Raw genomic sequence first — 19,702 nt, forward strand, 5'->3', positions numbered from 1 at the left:
ATTGTCTCATTTGATTGTAGAAATTCTACGGGTGTGAGGAGGGATACAAGGAGGAGGCGGCAAATGTTATCGAGAACGTCTGCAAACGCCTACTACAGAACTTACGGCACGAGGCTCGGGTGCAGGCTGTTCGAGACTACTACGCCTTGCGTGGTATCAAGAAGCCCAAGACGGCGTGCCGCGAGAAGATCCTGGGTAAGGAGCAATACATGAAGGTAAGTCTTAAGGCCTTGTACTTACTTCATTTATTAATTCATAGCCGTAGCGCTCAAGTTTCTATTTGCTAACTTAGGCGCCTCCGAGATGGTGTGCGGATCGGATGTTTTGTTGGGAGGTGTTGGTCAATGAGTGGTGCTCAAAAGAATGGCTAGCCGTCCACAACGCGGCCAAGGACAAATGTGCCCAAATGGAAGGTGTGCCACACCATCAAGGCAGCTCTAACTTATATCAGTTCGGGCGGAACTGGGTATGTGGTTTGCTTCATGATTCATGCAATTCATTCATCATGCTAGCTTGAGCCCTTTAATTACTAATTTACGTTGTTTCTCTCTTTCAGGAACGCTACAATAAGGCGGATAAGGTGCCAGAGGTGTACGACCTCTATGCCATGGCCCATACTGCCTCCTACAAGAAAGTCAAGGCATTCTCTCCGTCTGACCTCGATGATGCAAACAACTTCACCAACAACTCCTCCCACGACAAGCTCGTGAAATATAGAGATGAAGGGAAGGTGAGGAAAGGGGAGGACTTTAACCCGAGTCAGGGTCCCATTGATCCAGAGCTGGTGATGATAGCTGGTGGCGGGAGGTCCCATGGCTCGATAGCCATTAGAGATGGACTTATCCGTTGTCCTAGCACTCTCCCGGAGATCAAGGCACGCCAGTCGAGATCCACTCCTGAGATAAGGCCTCGTGAACGGCCAGTCCAACTCGCCTTCAAGGTTAGTTATACGTACTCAGCTATCTTTCTACATTACATTGTGTGCGCTTCCATCAATGATTACAAATGCTAATGAGGAGTGGTGTTGCAGGCTGCTATACCGAGTGAGAGAGATAGAATGGAGAAACTTCTGTCGGAGGCGGCGGAGAGGCAGCGGGAGTTGGAGGAGAGGATGACAAAGATGTTGGAGGAGGAGAGGGCACGGAATTACATGCAGGCAAGGGCAATGTACGAGCTCCTTGTGGTAAGTTTCTTCTGCTGATTAGCCAAAACATTCATGTAGTATTTGTATCATTACTAACTAGTATGACTGAGTCGTCAAAACCAAATGTGCAGTCTGTGTGCGAGAAGTCCGGTCAGACCTCTCCGCCGATGCCAGTGATTGCTCCTAGGACGACGGTGAGTTTAATTTGAATGGACACGACTTGCTAGTCCGAACATTTGAGTGTCATCATGCTAATGAGACATTGGAAATGATCTTTGGTGCAGCGTAACTCTAGACAAGCATCGCACGATCCTTCTCCAGGTACCGGCACGAGCCAGCCCACTCCCACACCTCCATGATCACGGTAAGTTTCTCTAGTGTTTTTCTCAACAAATGCATAAAGACCTAGACTTAGCTTTATTTCCTCCAAAATTACTTAATAAGCTTACTGACCTCCAAAACCATCCATTTTACCTAAGTTAGCTCTAAAATTATCTATACTTAGCTTTGTTTCCTCCAAAATGACCAAAGTTAGCTCTAATATGCTTAGTTAACTAGGTTTGCTCAATAATGATATGTACTTAGCTTACTTATGTAAAAAATGGCATAATTAGCTTAGTTAGCTCATAAACGATCCATTTTACCTAAGTTAGTTCTAAAATGATCCATTTTACCTTAGTTAGCTCATAAACGATCCATTTTACCCAAGTTAGTTCTAAAATGATCCATTTTACCTTAGTTAGCTCATAAACAATCCATTTTACCTAAGTTAGCTCTAAAATGACCCATTTTACCTTACTTAGCTCATAAATGATCCATTTTACCCAAGTTAGCTCTAAAATGACCCATCTTTCCTAGGTTAGCTCCAAAATGATCCATCTTACCTAGGTTAGCTCTAAAATGATGCATTTTACCTAAGTTAGCTCATAAGCGATCCAGATCACCTAGGTTAGCTCATAAACGGTCCATTTCACCTACGTTAGCTCACAAATGATTGATTTCACCTAAATTAGCTCATAAATGTCATATATTCTTCTTCTTCTTCATTTTCTTCATCTTCTTCTTCTTCTTCATCTAATCTTCTTCCTCTAACTTTCTTATTTCCCATTTTGCAGAATTCATTCGCTTCACGGAAGCTTGCATACATGGAGTGCTTGTTTGGATGAACTATGTTTCTTTTGTATCGATGAACTATGCATGTATGCTTTGATGACACTATTGTAATATGTATGGTTGGATGGATGTATGTGGAACTTGCTATGTATGGTTGATGGAACTATACATTTATGATGAAATTATATGTGTTGGATATCTCATATGTTTGCTGTGAACTTGCCATGTGAAAAATATATATGTATCATCTATTCGTTGTGAAAATGGTTGAGTATAAGAAAAAATAGAAAAAATAGAGGCAATGCAGGCTCTTTGCCGTCTACCACCGACAGCAACGGGCTCTTTGCCGTCCGCCACGGACGGCAAAGAAGCCACGTGGCAACCACATGTGTTTTCTGGCAGCTGACCATTTGGTCAATTTGCCTACAGTGGCAGACAGCAAAGGCTTGATGCTCTTTGCCATCAGCCACGGATGGCAAAGACTGCTGTTAGCCACCTAATGGACTAACAGCAAGTTTATTGTCGTCTGCTTTCTTTGCCGTCCGCCGCTGATGGCAAAGGATCCTTTGCTGTCCGCGTCAGGAAGCAGACGACAAAGAAGGTCTTTGCCGATCCTTTATTTGTCGGCGCCTTTTGCCGTTCGCGGCAGACGGCAAAGGCCTTTACCGTCCACCGTCCATGCCTTTGCCATCTGCCTTGGCAGACGGCAAAGTAGCTGATTCCTGTAGTGAGTGACTTTTGAGTGACTCTTTGTTGCATGTTGAGGGATAGTTATATGATCCAATTATGTTATTATTGTTGAGAGAACTTGCACTAGTGAAAGTATGAACCCTAGGCCTTGTTTCAACTCATTGCAGTACCGTTTGTGCTCACTTTTATCATTAGTTACCTTGCTGTTTTTATATTTTCAGATTACAAAAACCTATATCTACCATCTATATTGCACTTGTATCACCATCTCTTCGCCGAACTAGTGCACCTATACAATTTACCATTGTATTGGGTGTGTTGGGGACACAAGAGACTCTTTTTTATTTGGTTGCAAGGTTGCTTGAGAGAGACCATATTCATCCTACGCCTCCTACGGATTGATAAACCTTAGGTCATCCACTTGAGGGAAATTTGCTACTGTCCTACAAACCTCTGCACTTGGAGGCCCAACAACGTCTACAAGAAGGAGGTTGTGTAGTAGACTTCAGCACTCAACTCGCAGATTCCTGAGGTGGGTAATCTATGCATAGGGGTTGATGCACGTTCTTGTGTTTGTTTCTCTGGTAGATATCTTGGGGCACTCTTTGAGGTTCTTTGTGTCAGATTGAGTATTATGAATCTGAAATTATTTGGTGTTATTTTAGTACGAACTCTTGAATAGATCGATCGGAAAGAATAGCTTCGAGGTGGTTTCATACCCTACAAACAATTTCTTCTTATGTTCTCCGCTAGATAAGAACTTTGGAGTGATTCTTCATTGCACGTTGAGGATGGTTATATGATCCAATTATATTAGCACTCTTGAGAGATTGCACTAGCGAAAGTACGAACCCTAGGCCTCGTTTTCAAGCATTGCAATACCATTTTTCTGCCCATTTACTATTTGTTACCTTGCTGTTTTTATTTATTAAGATTGTAAAAATATATTTCTACCATCAATATTACACTTTTATCACCATCTCTTCGCCGAACTAGTGCACCTATGCAATTTGCCATTGTTTTGGGTGTGTTGGGGACACAAGAGATTTCTTGTATTTGGTTGCAGGGTCGTTTGAGAGAGACTGTCTTCATCCTACGCCTCCAACGTATTGATACACCTTAGGTCATCCACTTGAGGGAAAATTGCTACTATCCTACAAAACTCTGCACTTGGAGGCCCAACACGTGTCTACAAGAATAAAGTTGCGTAGTAGGCATCACAAGTTCCTTCGAGACTCTTGTCATGTTGATTCGTGAACGTCCTGATTTCAAAACCCTCGACTCTGCTGATATCATGGAAAGACTAAACACTCACGAGGAACAATAAGAAGAGGAGAGAGATCTCTATGGCTACAGTCAACGCAAAAATCATGCTCTAAAGGCTGTAGTTGATTCTTCCTCTGATGGAAATGCCGAAGAAGATTCAGATGATCCAGAAAGACTCAGCAAAGATCTCACACTGATCACAAAAAGATTCCAACCTTCCTTAAGAAGAGCCAGTTTCAGAAAATAAGTTCAAGCAACTCTGGGGGTTCAAAATCCTCGTCATAACCTGCTGGAGAATACACCTGTTTCAAGTGCAAAAAGCCTGGACACTTCATTTCGGACTACCCTCTCTGGGAAGCTGAAATCTGTGCTAGTGGGAGATATGATTCGGACAACTATCTGTTGGAAATATTCCCTAGAGGCAATAATAAAATGGTTATTATTATATTTCCTTGTTCATGATAATTTTCTATTGTTCATGCTATAATTGTATTAACCGGAAACCATTATACATGTGTGAATACATAGACCACAGCATGTCCTTAGTGAGCCTCTAGTTGACTAGCTTGTTGATCGATAGATGGTTGTGGTTTACTGACCATGGACATTGGATGTCGTTGATAAAGGGATCACATCATTAGGAGAATGATGTGATGGACAACACCCAATCCTAAGCATAACACAAGATCATGCAGTTCGTTTGCTAGAGCTTTTCTAATGTTGAGTGTCTTTCCTTAGACCATGAGATTGTGCAACTCCCGGATACCGTAGGAATGCTTTGTGTGTATCAAACGTCACAACGTAACTGGGTGACTATAAAGGTGCACTACAGGTATCTCCGAAAGTGTCTGTTGGGTTGGCACGAATCGAGACTGGGATTTGTCACTCCGTATAACGGAGAGGTATCTCTGGGCCCACTCAGTAATGCATCATCATAATGAGCTCAATGTGACTAAGGAGTTAGTCACGGGATCTTGTGTTACAGAACGAGTAAAGAAACTTGCCGGTAACGATATTGAACAAGGTATAGGGATACCGACGATCGAATCTCGGGGAAGTAACATACCGATGGACAAAGGGAATTGTATACAGGATTGATTGAATCCCCGACATCATGGTTCATCTGATGAAATCATCGTGGAACCTGTGGGAGCCAATATGGGTATCCAGATCCCGCTATTGGTTATTGGCCCGAGAGGTGTCTCGATCATGTCTACATAGTTCCCGAACCCGTAGGGTCTACACACTTAAGGTTTGGTGACGCTAGAGTTGTAATGGGAATAGTTTGTGGTTACCGAAGGTTGTTCGGAGTCCCGGATGAGATCCCGGACATGACGAGTAACTCCAGAATGGTCCGGAGGTTAAGACCGATATATTGGACGAAGGGTATTGGAGTCCAGAATTTTTCTGGGAGTACTGAGTGATGACCAGCGTGACCGAAAGGAGTTTCGGAGGCCCCGACAAGCGTTGGGGGGCCTTATGGGCCAAGGGGAGGGGTCACACCAGCCCACTAAGGGGCCGTGCGCCCCTCCCACCCCATCTCACGTAACCTGGGCGCCTCCCATAGCGCAGCCGCCCCTCCCGGCTTGGGGGCCAAGTTTCCTAGGGGTGGGGGCGCCCAAACCCATCTAGGGTTTCCCATGTGGCCGCCGCCCCTCCCCTAGGGAAACCCTAGGGTGCCTCCTCCTCCCCCCTTCCCACTATATATAGTGAGGGATAGAGAGGGCTGCCACAACCCTTCCCCTGGCGCAGCCCTCCCCCTTCCAACTCCTCCTCCTTCATTGAGCTTAGTGAAGCTCTGTCGGAGAACCGCAAGCTCCACCACCATGCCGTCGTGCTGCCGGAGCTCTCAACTTCTCCTCTCCCCTTGCTAGATCAAGAAGGAGGAGACATTCCCTGGCTGTATGTGTGTTGAACGCGGAGACGTCGTCCGTTCGGCGCTTGGATCGGATCTTCTGCGATTTGAATCTCCACGAATACGACTCCATCAACCACGTTCTTGTAACGCTTCCGCTTAGCGATCTTCATGGGTATGAATATGCACTCCCTCTCTCTCATTGCTAGAATCTCCTAGATTGATCTTGGTGGCATGTAGGAAATTTTTTGAATTATTACTACGTTCCCCAACAGTGGCATTATGAGCTAGGTCTATGCGTAGATTCTATACGCGAGTAAAACACAAGTAGTTGTGGGTGATGATTTGGATAATTTGCTTGCTCTTACTAGTCCTATCTTGATTTGGCAGCATTGTGGGATGAAGTGGCCCGGACCGACCTTACACGTACGCTTACGTGAGACAGGTTCCACCAACTGACATGCACTTGTTGCATAAGGTGCCTATCGGGTGTCTGTCTCTCCCACTTTAGTCAGGTCGGATTCTATGAAGAGGGTCCTTATGAATGGTAAATAGAAATTGGCATATCACCATTGTGGCTTTTGCGTAGGTAAGAAACGTTCTTTCTAGAAACCCATAACAGCCATGTAAAACATGCAACAACAATTAGAGGATGTCTAACTTGTTTTGCAGGGTATGCTAGGTGATGTGATATGGCCAAAAGGATGTGATGAATTATATATGTGATGTATGAGATTGATCATGTTCTTGTAATAGGAATCACGACTTGCATGTCGATGATTATGACAACCGGCACGAGCCATCGGAGTTGTCTTAATTTATTGTATGACCTGCGAGTCAATATAAACGCCATGTAATTACTTTACTTTATTGCTAACCGTTAGCCATAGTAGTAGAAGTAATAGTTGGCGAGACAACTTCATGAATACTCGATGATGGAGATCATGATGGTGGAGATCATGGTGTCATGCCGGTGACGATGGTGATCATGCCACGCCTCGAAGATGGAGATCAAAAGCGCAAGATGATATTGGCCATATCATGTCACTTTATGATTTGCATGTGATGTTTATCATGTTTATATCTTATTTGCTTAGAACGACGGTAGCATAAATAAGATGATACCTCACTAAAATTTCAAGAAATGTGTTCCTCCTAAGTGTGCATGTTGCGAAGGTTCGTTGTTTCGAAGCACCATGTGATGATCGGGTGTGATAGATTCTAACGTTCGCATACAATGGGTGTAAGCTAGATTTACACATGCGAAACACTTAGGTTGACTTGACGAGCTTACCATGTACAAACATGGCCTCGGAACATGAGAGACAAAAAGGTCGAACACAAGTCGTATAGTCTATGCGATCAACATGGAGATGTTCACCGTTGATGACTAGTCTGTCTCACGTGATGATCGGACACGGCCTAGTCGATTCGGATCATGTATCACTTAGATGACTAGAGGGATATCTATCTGAATGGGAGTTCATTAAATAATTTGATTAGATGAACTTAATTATCATGAACTTAGTCTAAAATTGTGTTTACAATCTATCCTGAACATCTAATGGCCCAAGCTAATGTTGCCCTCAACTTCAACGCGTTCCTAGAGAAAACCAAGCTGAAAGCCGATGGAAGCAACTATACGGACTAGGTCCTTAACTTGAGGATCATCATGATAGCTTCCAAGAAAGCATATGTCCTTGAAGCACCGCTAGGTGATGCACCCATTTTCCCAGCAACTCAAGACGTTATGAACGCCTGGCAGTCGCGTAGTGATGATTACTCCCTGGTTCAGTGCGACATGCTTTAAAGCTTAGAATTGGGGCTCCAAAAGCGTTTTGAGCAACACGGAGCATATGAGATGTTCCAACAGCTGAAAATGGTTTTCCAAGATCATGCCTGGGTCGAGAGATATGAAGTATCCGACAAGTTCTAGAGTTGTAAAATGGAGGAAAACAGTTCTGTCAGCAAGCATATACTCAAAATCTCTGGGTTGCACAACTGCTTGTCTCAGCTGGGAGTTAATCTTCCAGATGACTCGATCATTGACAGAATCCTCCAGTCACTTTCACCTAGCTACAAGAGCTTTGTGATGAACTACAATATGCAAGGGATGGAGAAGTCCATTCCTGAGTTATATTCAATGCTGAAATTAGCGGAGGTGGAGATCAAAAAGGAACATCAAGTGTTGATGGTGAATAAGACCACTAGTTTCAAGAAAGGCAAGGGTAATAAGAACTTCAAGAAGGACGGAAATGGAGTTGCCGCGCCCGGTAAGTCAGTTGCCGGGAATAAGAAGCCAAAGAATGGGCCCAAGCCTGAGACTGAGTGCTTTCATTGCAAGGGAAATGGTCACTAGAAGCGGAACTGCCCCAAGTACTTAGCGGATAAGAAGGCCGACAATGTCAAAGGTATACATGTTATTGATGTGTACCTTACCAGCGCATGTTATTGATGTGTACGAGGTGACGATGCGCGTCAGGAATAGTTCCAAGGTCGATGTGATCGCCATCGGCACTCTACCTCTACATCTACCTTCGGGATTAGTTTTAAACCTCAATAATTGTTATTTAGTACCACCTTTGAGCATGAACATTGTATCTGGATCTCGTTTGATTCAAGATGACTACTCATTTAAATCCGATAATAATGGTTTTTCTATTTATATGAGAGATATGTTTTATGGTCATGCCCCACTGGTCAATGGTTTATTTATTGAATCTCGAATGTGATGTTACACTTATTCATAGTGTGAATGCCAAAAGATGTAAGGTTGATAACGATAGTCCCACATACTTGTGGCACTGACGCCTTGGTCGTATTGGTGTGAAACGCATGAAGAAGCTCCATGCATATAGACTTTTGGAGTGTCTTGATTATGAATCATTTGACACGTTCGAACCATGCCTCATGGGAAAAATGACCAAGACTCCGTTCTGCGGAACAATGGATCGAGCAACCAACTTGTTGGAAATAAAACATAGTGATGTATCCGGTCCAATGAGCATTGAGGCTCGCGGTGGCTATCATTATGTTCTCACCCTCACTGATGACTTAAGTACATATGGGTATGTCTACTTAATGAAACACAAGTCTAAGACCTTTGAAAAGTTCAAAGAATTTCAAAGCGAGATAGAGAATCAATGTGACAGGAAAATAAAGTTCTTACGATCAGATCGTGGAGGAGAATATTTGAGTCACGAGTTTGGCACGCACTTAAGGAAATGTGGAATTGTTTCACAACTCACGCCGCCTGGAACACCTCAGCGTAATGGTGTGTCTGAACATCATAATCGCACTCTATTGGACATGGTGCAATCTATGATGTCTCTTACCGATCTACCGCTATCATTTTGGGGTTATGCTTTAGAGACTGCCGCATTCACTTTAAATAGGGCACCGTATGAATCCGTTGAGATGACACTGTATGAATTATGGTTTGGGAAGAAACCTAAGCTGTCGTTTCTGAAAGTTTGGAGATGTGATGCTTATGTCAAGAAACTTCAACCTGAAAAGTTCGAACCCAAATCGGAAAAGTGTGTCTTCATAGGATACCCTAAGGAAACTATTGCGTATACCTTCTACCTAGGATCCGAAGGCAAGGTCTTTGTTGCCAACAATGGATCCTTTCTGGAGAAGGAGTTTCTCTCAAAACAAGTAAGTGGGAGGAAAGTAGAACTTGATGAGGTACCCCCTCTTCAACCGGAGTGTAGCGCGGCTTAGGAAGATGTTTCTGTGGTGCCTGCACTAACTAGGGAGGAAGTTAATGATGATGATCATGAAACTTCAGATCAAGTTGCTACTGAACTTCATAGGTCCACGAGGACACATTCGACACCAGAGTGGTAGGGCAACCCTTTCCTGGAAATCATGTTGTTAGACAACGGTGAATGAGGGAGTCCTGGATTAGGGGGTCTCCGGACAGCCGGATTATATCCTTTGGCCGGACTGTTGGACTATGAAGATACAAGATTGAAGACTTCGTCTCATGTCCGGATGGGACTCTACTTGGCGTGGAAGGCAAGCTAGGCAATACGGATATGTATATCTCCTCCTTTGTAACCGACCTGGTGTAACCCTAGCCCCCTCCGGTGTCTATATAAACCGGAGGGTTTTAGTCCGTAGGACAACATACAATCATACCATAGGCTAGCTTCTAGGGTTTAGCCACTTTGATCTCGTGGTAGATCAACTCTTGTAATACTCATATCATCAAGAACAATCAACCAGGACGTAGGGTATTACCTCAATCAAGAGGGCCCGAACCTGGGTAAAACATCGTGTCCCCTGCCTCCTGTTACCATCCGCCTTAGACGCACAGTTCGGGACCCCCTACCCGAGATCCGCCGGTTTTGACACCGACATTGGTGCTTTCATTGAGAGTTCCACTGTGTTGTCATCATAAGTATGATGGCTCGCCTTGTTGTCAAGGACAACATCACCTCTGGGGGAGCCCTGGCTGTAGGCCAAACTCTTCGACTAGGCGGCTTCGTCATGACCGCCCGCTCGGCCGCGGCGCCGACGATGACTTCTCGGGTCATCAAAAATAGCCTCCACATCGGCTCGAAATTTGCTGAGCAGATGGATCCGATGGAGCTCTCCTCTTTGAACGAGCTCTTGGATCGCATCGCCGCTCTGGGAGTCACTACGGACTACGATCGGATCGGGCTTAAACCCGACCAAAGGGAGATTAACTCTCCGCCTGTCACCCATCAGATAGCGGTGGTGGAGGAGCAATCTGGTGATTCTCCCTCTGTCCTGAGGACGAACTATGTCCGGATTCCCGAGCTCCCCGAGCCGGATACTCACTCACGGGAGGACACTGCCCTAACCTTGAATCCAGAATCAGGCCACATACCGAACCCACAGGGCAACATCCCGGAGCCCGAATTTCCAAGATCGGAAACTCCCTTGCCTTAGGATCACAGATTGGGTCAAGGTCTGGACTTAAATCCACCCACCCACCCAGTTACAAACGATCTTTCCCACATTAGGCAAGCGCCCCAAGAGACAGTACATCACTATTGGGCCAGATTCCTCCTTGTAATGAACAAGGTCAAGGACTGTCGCGAGGAAGACGCAATTTCGTTCTTTTGCAACAATTGCACGGACATGGGAGTCCTCAATGCCATAATTCGCCGTGACATAACACACTTCACTGACTTGGCGGCCATAGTACGGAAATACTATGTGATGGAAAGTGCCTGGAAAACCCAAACGCAATTTTGGGATAATCCGGCTCTGACGAAACCCCCAGTCCGGACTAAAAGGGTGCACTCTCATAAGTCGCCTGACTCAATTACAAAGAAGCAAAAGCCCACTACAGGGTGTGGAACCATATTGGAGGGATGTCTTAACGCGCCCTGCAAAATCCGTAGTACAGCGGATACCATATCAACAGACAGCCTTAGAGCATGTTGGGTACTCCGGCAGGTGGCCAAAAGCGGTGAGGATCTCCTCACCCAAAATACATCAGAGCACCTTCCCACAGATAACAATACAGTATTGATGGTCTTTGAGACCTTTGCCTCAAATAATAGGCGCAAGCGAGCACTCCGCAGCCTTCCCGAAGTCCGCCATGTGGCAGCAATAAATCCATGGAGTGACAAGGCTATCACCTTCAATGCCAGTGACGAACCTAAATTCTGAACAGCCCGAACACCAGCCGCTTTGGTCCTCGATCCAATTGTGTACGTCTTTCGGCTCACTAAGGTGCTCATGGACGGCGGCAGCGGATTAAACCTCATTTATGAGGAAACTCTCCAAAAAATGGAAATAGACAGCAACCGTGTTGAGCAAAGAAGTACGACCTTCCGAGGAATCATCCCTAGCTAGGAGGCACGTTGCACTGGGAAAATCACACTTGATGTGGTATTCGGCACTCCAAAGAATTACAGGTCCGAAGAAATTACATTCCAAGTGGCCCCGTTCAGTAGCGGATACCATGCCCTTCTAGGGCGGGAGGCATTCACGTTTTTTCAAGCCATACCCCATTACGGGTACATGAAGCTCAAAATGCCCGGACCCAATGGAATCATCACTCTAGTTAGTGATCTAGACATAGCACTCCGCGCCGAAGACAAAACAGCCGCATTAGCCCTTGAGGCATTATCCGAAGCCCTTGTGGCGGAGGAGTTAACCGCGCTGCGCTCCACGGTGGACAGGGACGACGTGATACTAGACAAAAGATCCAAGTCCACCTCCTTTAAACCGGCGGACGAAATAGTTAAATTCCAAGTCCATCCAACGGACCCTACAAAAACAGCATCCGTTGGGGCACAGTTAGACCCCACTGTAGACGCCGCACTATGGGAGTTTCTGCGCGAGAATTGGGATATATTCGCCTGGCATCCTTCAGACATGCCAGGAATCCCACGCAGATTGGCCGAGCATAGCCTTAATATTCTAAAAGGATTCAAGCCGGTCAAGCAGACTCTTCGGCGTTTCTCCGAACCTAAGCGTCAAGCCATGGGAGAGGAGCTGGCCAAGCTACTGGAGGTCGGATTTATTAAAGAAATAAAACATCCGGACTGGCTAGCAAACCTGGTGAAGGTACCAAAGAAGGACAAATCCTGGCGCCTATGTGTCGACTTCAAAGACCTTAATAAGGCTTGCCCAAAGGATCCCTTCCCACTCCCTCGCATCGATCAAATCATCGACGCTACCGAAGGACACGAATCATTGTGCTTCCTCGACGCATACTCTGGTTACCACCAGATTAAGATGGCGAAGTCTGATCAAGCCGCAACGGCATTTATCACGCCATACGGTCCCTTCTATTTTAACACAATGCCCTCGGGCTCAAAAACGCCAGCGCAACATATCAGCGCATAATCCAGACATGTCTAGAAAAGCAGATCAGTAAGACTGTGGAGGCATATGTAGACGATGTCGTCATTAAAACCAGACACGTTGACTCTTTAATAGACGACTTGAGGCTCATGTTCACCAATCTCCGAACATACGACATTAAGCTCAATCCGGAAAAATGCGTTTTCGGCGTTCCCGCCAGAAAGCTCCTGGGCTTCATCGTCTCCAGTAGAGGAATTGAAGCAAATCCGGCTAAAATCCGAGCCCTGTCGCAGTTAGCTATCCCAACTGACCTCAAGCAAATCCAGAAATTAACTGGATGTGTGGCGACTTTAAGCCACTTTATCTCCCGATTAGGAGAAAAGACACTTCCCCTCTATCGCCTTCTTCGACGTACCAAACACTTCGAGTGGACGGACGCATCCATGGCCGGACTGGAAGAAATAAAAGGCACCCTGGCCACCAACCCAATCTTGGTCGTGCCAACTGTTGGCGAACCAATGCTATTATATATAGCGGCAACTCACCAAGTTGTAAGCGCAGTGCTCATCGTCGAACGAGAGATAGACGAACATAAATTCCCACTTAAAAAGCCGGTATATTATGTATCCACCGTCCTCACTCCATGCAAATCACGGTATCCACATTATCAAAAGATAGCATACGCGGTATTCATGGCATCCCAGAAATTATGACACTACTTTCAAGAGTGTTCAATCACGGTGGCCTCCGAAGTACCACTCAATGACATAATAAACAACCGCGATGCCATGGGCCGGATTGCCAAATGGGCCATCGAGCTCCTCCCGTTCGACATAACATACAAACCACGGAGAGCCATTAAGTCGCAAGTATTGGCCGATTTCGTCGCCGAATGGACGGAAGCCAATCTCCCTAAAGAGTCGGCGCATACTCCAATTGGATCATGCACTTCGACGGCTCTAAAATGCTGGCTGGTCTGGGGGCTGGCATCATCCTGACGTCCCCCACCGGAGATACAGTGCAATACATACTCCAAATACTATACACGGACTCCAATAACGCAGCCGAATATGAGGCCCTATTACACGGTCTCCGGATGGCAGTCTCCATGGGCATCCAATGCCTAGAGGTGCGTGGGGACTCGAACCTCGCAATATCCCAAATAAATGGAGGCTTCGATGCCAAGGATCCGAAAATGGCGGCATATCACAACGCCGTTCTCAAAATGTCAGCTCGGTTCAAGGGGCTTGAATTCCACCATGTGGCTCAAGAAAACAACCAGGCGGCGGACATCCTTGCCCGTATCGGCGCTAAACGCGACCCTATCCCAATGAACATCTTCCTGGAAAAACTATTTAAACCATCCATGGTATGGGAAGGGGACATCGGCAAAAATAGTCCGGACCCGGCCACAACCCCAGATACCGAACACTCCGACACAATCGGAGGCTCTACCACCGAAATAACACCTTCATCCCACGTGATAATGGCCGTCATCGCCCTGTGGACAGAACCATTCCTGGCCTACCTAACTAGGCAGGAACTACCCGAGGACCTAAATGAGGCACGTTGCATAGTGCGGCGATCTAAAGCCTACAAGGTCCACGAGGGAGAGCTTTATAATAAAAGCACAACCGGAGTCCTTCAAAGGTGCATCTCCGAAGAGGAAGGGCGGAAGTTGTTGGCGGAAATCCATGCCAGACTCGGCGGCCACCACGCCGCAGCCCGGGCCCTTGTAAGCAAGGCCTTCTGTACAGGTTTTTATTGGCCGATGGCCAGGGCAGATGCACAGCATCTGGTACAACATTGTGTCGGTTGCCAGCTTTTTGCAAACCAAAGCCACATGCCACCTACCGCCCTCCAAACAATCCCCATTACTTGGCCCTTTGCGGTCTGGGGGCTTGATATGGTCGGACCCCTTAAATGGGGAACCCATAAGAAAAAATACTTACTGTTCATGGTGGATAAATTCACCAAATGGATAGAAGCCAAACCTGTCAAAACGGCTGAATCCGAACCGGTGATAGACTTCATATCCGGGGTTGTACACCGTTATGGCGTCCCCCACAGCATCATCACTGACAACGGCACGAACTTTACAACCGACGAGGTGAAACTTTGGTGTAGCAACATGGGCATCAAGCTCGATTATGCTTCTGTCTATCAACCTCAAACTAACGGTCAAGTCGAACGAGCAAATGGTCTTATCATGAGCGGCATTAAACCCAGATTAGTCCGATCCTTAAAGGAATCACACACTCATTGGGTAGAGGAGCTCGACTCCGTACTATGGGGCCTGCGGACCACGCCGAATCACACTACCGGATACACACCATTTTTATGGTGTACGGCGCTAAGGCGGTGCTACCTTGCGACATAATTCATGACTCACCTCGAGTGCGCATGTATGAAGAAAGAGAGGCCGAGCTCGATCAGCGGGACAGTTTGGATGCCCTGGAGGAGGAGCGCGACGTGGCAAAAGCCCGTTCCGCATTCTATCAGCAACAGGCTCGAAGGTATCAAAGCAGAGAAGTGTGGGCCAAAACCTATAACGTTGGCGAACTAGTTCTACGCCTGCCGAAAAAGAAAAAGAACAAGCTCAAGCCCAAATGGAAAGGTCCCTTCATTATCGACCAGGTTCTGACCGGTGGAGCGTACCATCTGCGGGATGCATCGGATAATCGACCCGAGCCAAACCCATGGAACGCAGCCAGACTCCGAAGATTCTACGCCTAGCGCCGGACTCTATGTTCGTCTCCTTACCTCCATCAATTTTTTACACATATGTTTTTTTCTCTTTCTTTATCTTTTTTCTCTTCAAGGCCCTAAAGGGCTACACTTGTGTCTTGGTTACACAATCTTGACGCGCTAACCACGCTCAATATACCTGTGGGCTTCTTATACGGAAGCTCAATCTAATTACCCTTCCACGCTTTATGCCCTGCACATGTGTTATTCTTCCGCATGTACCTTTTTTCGCCATTATATGTATCGATATGACTTAAGTTTTGGCCACGCTGGGTTGCCTGGCTCTTGTATTTATGCCCTACGTTCCCGTTAATTCGGCTAGGGCATAAGGGGAGCACCTCTGCGATTGTTACTGTTGGGTCAGCCGGATGTGTACCTCAGACTGGGTGAAGCCGAAAGCTAGCGTTCTTAAGGGAATATTTGGTTGGTGAATAAAAGATGATTTTCATTTAAATTACTACACGCCCCCAGATGTTTTTAGTCTGCGTCTCACAGTTCGGACATGCACATTAGGGCATGCGTGCCCAGGGAAAGGAACCCTTAACGGAACTATTCTCCCTGAAAGATGTTTCTTACTATCCATGTAATATAACATAGCTAGTTGGGTACTTGTTTGTTCAAGCACTTATGACCCCTATGCCTGGTTTCCACGCATACCCCGGTTTTTACGTAACCGAGTGGGTACTCGGATACACTCCGGACTATCGGGTCCAGAGGTCAAAGCGAAAAGGTCTGCCATGACAAATGATTTACAATCCGGCTAGGGACATTGCATATGTCACTTGAAGTACACAGTCACTAAGACTGATTAAATTCTTCTTCTATACCATCCAACAGACTGTCTAGCCTACAATCCTGTTGGGAATACTTTGGGGCTAATTTTACTTGATCATACACTAAACTGACAGGGATCTCTTTCCCATCGGGCCCCACAGGTCCGACTTTGGCCATGTGGTTTGGGTCCGCCTTGGTATATCATGTCTTCACCATAGCCCAGCCTTCCCTTGCACCTTGTCGGCAGGCCGATATCTTCCATAATCGGAAGCGTCGTCGCGCTCCTTTGAGCTTCTCTATAAGCTCTCCCATGCCTCCTAGCGGGGACGCGGATGGCCACAAGGCTTGAGCAATAACCTGCATCACCTGCCGAACTTGTTCGTGCAGTTGTGAGAGCTCTGGTAGAAGATCACCCGAAGACCCGGGCATCTCCTCTGCGGGACGACCCGTCAGCATACCTGCAGACATAACGTTGTTAGCACGCTTCCTCGTTGAACTCCTTTAACAAGTTCGTTCAAGCACTTACTAAAAATGCCACGCCGAAGCCGTTTATTCTCCTTCACGGAGTCCGCAAGCTGGGCTCGGAGATCCTTCAGTTCCACGCCCAGCCGGATATTGGCGTCTTGGAGATCATTTTTCTCCTGCCTGACTCGTGTCAGCACGCGCTCTCCAGCATTTCGCTGTCGACCATTACGTGTCGTATCCGCCTCCACGGCCTCCGGATTCACTCCGGGGCCACCTGCAACATCTATTGTTAGGTGTGCATACATGCCGCATACTATCTGGTACCCATATTCAATGCAATAGACAAAAGAGTTACCAGGGGGACCCTTTTTGGACTCCTTCAAGGCGGCAACAGTAGCTTCCAGCTGGGCCTTGCACTCATCCAGCTCTTGAGACAATTGGGAATTCTTCTCCATAAGAACCTGCACAAATAATGATCCTTAAATCAGTTGCGTCAACTGTTTCAAGTCTCAGGGGCTACTGATACATATGATTGTCAGATTTTCTTTCCCGTATATCCCTTACATACTAGTCTATGGCTCTGGCTAGACCATTTTGAGCAGCACGGATGTACGCGTCTCCAGAATTGAAGGCATCAAATGCCTCTGGTGAGAAACAAGTGTCACGGAGTACGGCCCGACGACGCCTGTGATTCATGGCGCTCTCCACTTCTGAATTTGTAGTGGATAGTCTATCTGCATCCTCTGTAGGAGGAGCAGCCGGCGTCCGCCCCATGTTGGCTTCCACCTCTATGTCCGGCCCTGGATCCCGACTGGTGGAGGCGTGTTCGGCAGCCTCTCCAGATATAGTCCGGTGAGCGTTTTTCCTATTAAAGAAACATGGACGTCATTACATTTTGAGAAATACGACAACCACGGAGCAAGGTTTTGTGTCATACCTCTGCGCCGGCGTCTCCGTCCTGCCCGCCTTCCTTTTTGGCCTACCCGGCTTCGGTGCCTCTTGTTGGCGAGTTGCTATGGGTTCGGCACGGCGTACCGAATGCCTTCCCTGTGAAACACCATATGTGTACGGTAGGTGAAGTGTCTAAAAGGGGATCCTATTTTTGGAGCTGGGATATTGGTTTTTCTTACATGCGACGCAGGGAGCAGTCTGAGATAGTCGGCCGTTATGGCCACCATGGCGTCATCGCAGCTCAATTGATAGAATTGCCTGTCTATCAGCTCCACGAATATGTTCGGATCCTCTTCGAGTCCGGGACTGAGGGCCCGGCCAGGGTCCTCTGGTTGTGGAGATGGGCTGTTGACCTCCCTTATAGCTTTTCGCAGTTCCTGCCGTAAAATGGCAAGGTGAGTACCTACGACGAAGAATGCAGAAAGAATGGGAGTAAAGAGGTACAACTCACCCAGCATGGAGGGTTGTACATGGAGAATCCATCCCGTGGCTTGATACGGATGAACTCCTCTTCCTCTCCCTTGAACAACTCAGACAGAATTTTTGCTAAAGCAGCAGCAGAGTCCGGTCCCTTACGCCCGCAACGGGTGGCATCATCTTCCCCGTTAAAACACCACAGGGGGTGCCCTCGATATTGAAGTGGCTGCACTCCCCGCATTATGCATATTGACATAACCTCGACTATTGTCAATCCTGATTGAGCCAGCGCTGTAATCCGGTTCATTAGGTAAAGGACTTCTCCATTCTCTTCCGCCTGGGGGCTCCGTGGGCGCCAGCTTCGGCATTTCTTCATAGGAGCATTGTTGAACTCAGGAAGACCCCGCCGAATAGGGTCTGGAAGGGGAACGTCCAACATATAAAACCACTCCGAAGGCCAGTCTTCGGACGTCTTCTTCAGAGTGCCGGATAGGTATCCGGTCTCGGCGATGCGCCATATTTCAGCTCCGCCCACCTGATAAAGTGACCCCTTCTGTGTGCAGGGCACAAGGCAAAATAACCTCTTCCACAGCTCGAAATGAGCCTCGCAGCCCAGAAACAGCTCACATAGGGCAACATAACCGGCGATGTGTAGTATGGAAGCCGGGGTGAAATTATGCAGTTGGAGGCCGTAGAACTCCAGGAGCCCGCAGAGGAATGGATGGATGGGAAATCCGAGTCCCCTTAGTAAGTAAGGGACGAGGCATACCCGCTCCGCCTTAGAGGGGCTGGGGAAGCTCTCCGCTTGCTCCCCACCATTATAAGTGGCGAGCCCGGCTCGGATGGGGACCATATACGCTAGAGGGAGAAATCCTTGAGTCTGCAGCTCTACTAATCGACTGTGCGGGATGGAACACCTCTCCCAATCAATGGGCTTAGGGCTACGGGGGTGGGAGGAGGAGCTGCGGTGGTCGGCCATGTTGGAATGGATTTTTTCCGAGCGCGCTCCGATGGATTCTCGTCGTGGGAGGATGGTATGGATTGGATCTAAGAATCCCCATCCCTTTATTAGACCATTTATTTACCTGCCTAGGGCGGCGAATGTAAAAACGCCCTAGCTCCTCGCATTCGCTCGACGCGTGGAAGATGGCCCTTATTGGGCACAGAAGCCAAGAAGTCCAACATTTATCGGAGCCGGACACTACTTTACAGATATTCAAGATTTGGAGAAGAAGCCGCCTTGCAATGCCGAAGACAATACTGCGCGCCGGGCTCATCGTCATTGAAGCCTGGTTCAGGGGCTACTGAGGGAGTCCTGGATTAGGGGGTCTCCGGACAGCCGGATTATATCCTTTGGCCGGACTATTGGACTATGAAGATAAAAGATTGAAGACTTCATCTCGTGTCCGGATGGGACTCTACTTGGCGTGGAACGCAAGCTAGGCAATACGGATATGTATATCTCCTCCTTTGTAACCGACCTGGTG

At 47.1% G+C, this 19,702-nt stretch overlaps 1 protein-coding gene across 1 annotated transcript; it reads left to right on the plus strand.

Moving 5' to 3' along the window:
- Positions 1–209: 209 nt before the first annotated feature.
- On the plus strand, positions 210–1,503 carry LOC147970481 (uncharacterized). Its single transcript, XM_087523457.1, has 6 exons — positions 210–215; positions 293–466; positions 557–940; positions 1,031–1,183; positions 1,276–1,338; positions 1,429–1,503. Exons 1-6 carry the CDS (start codon positions 210–212, stop codon positions 1,501–1,503), a joined length of 855 nt encoding a protein of 284 aa, XP_087379583.1.
- Positions 1,504–19,702: the final 18,199 nt, after the last annotated feature.

This window comes from Triticum urartu, chromosome 5A, assembly GCF_056163025.1.
Source record: "Triticum urartu cultivar PI428250 chromosome 5A, HENAU_Tu73, whole genome shotgun sequence".
Taxonomy (NCBI): domain Eukaryota; kingdom Viridiplantae; phylum Streptophyta; class Magnoliopsida; order Poales; family Poaceae; genus Triticum; species Triticum urartu.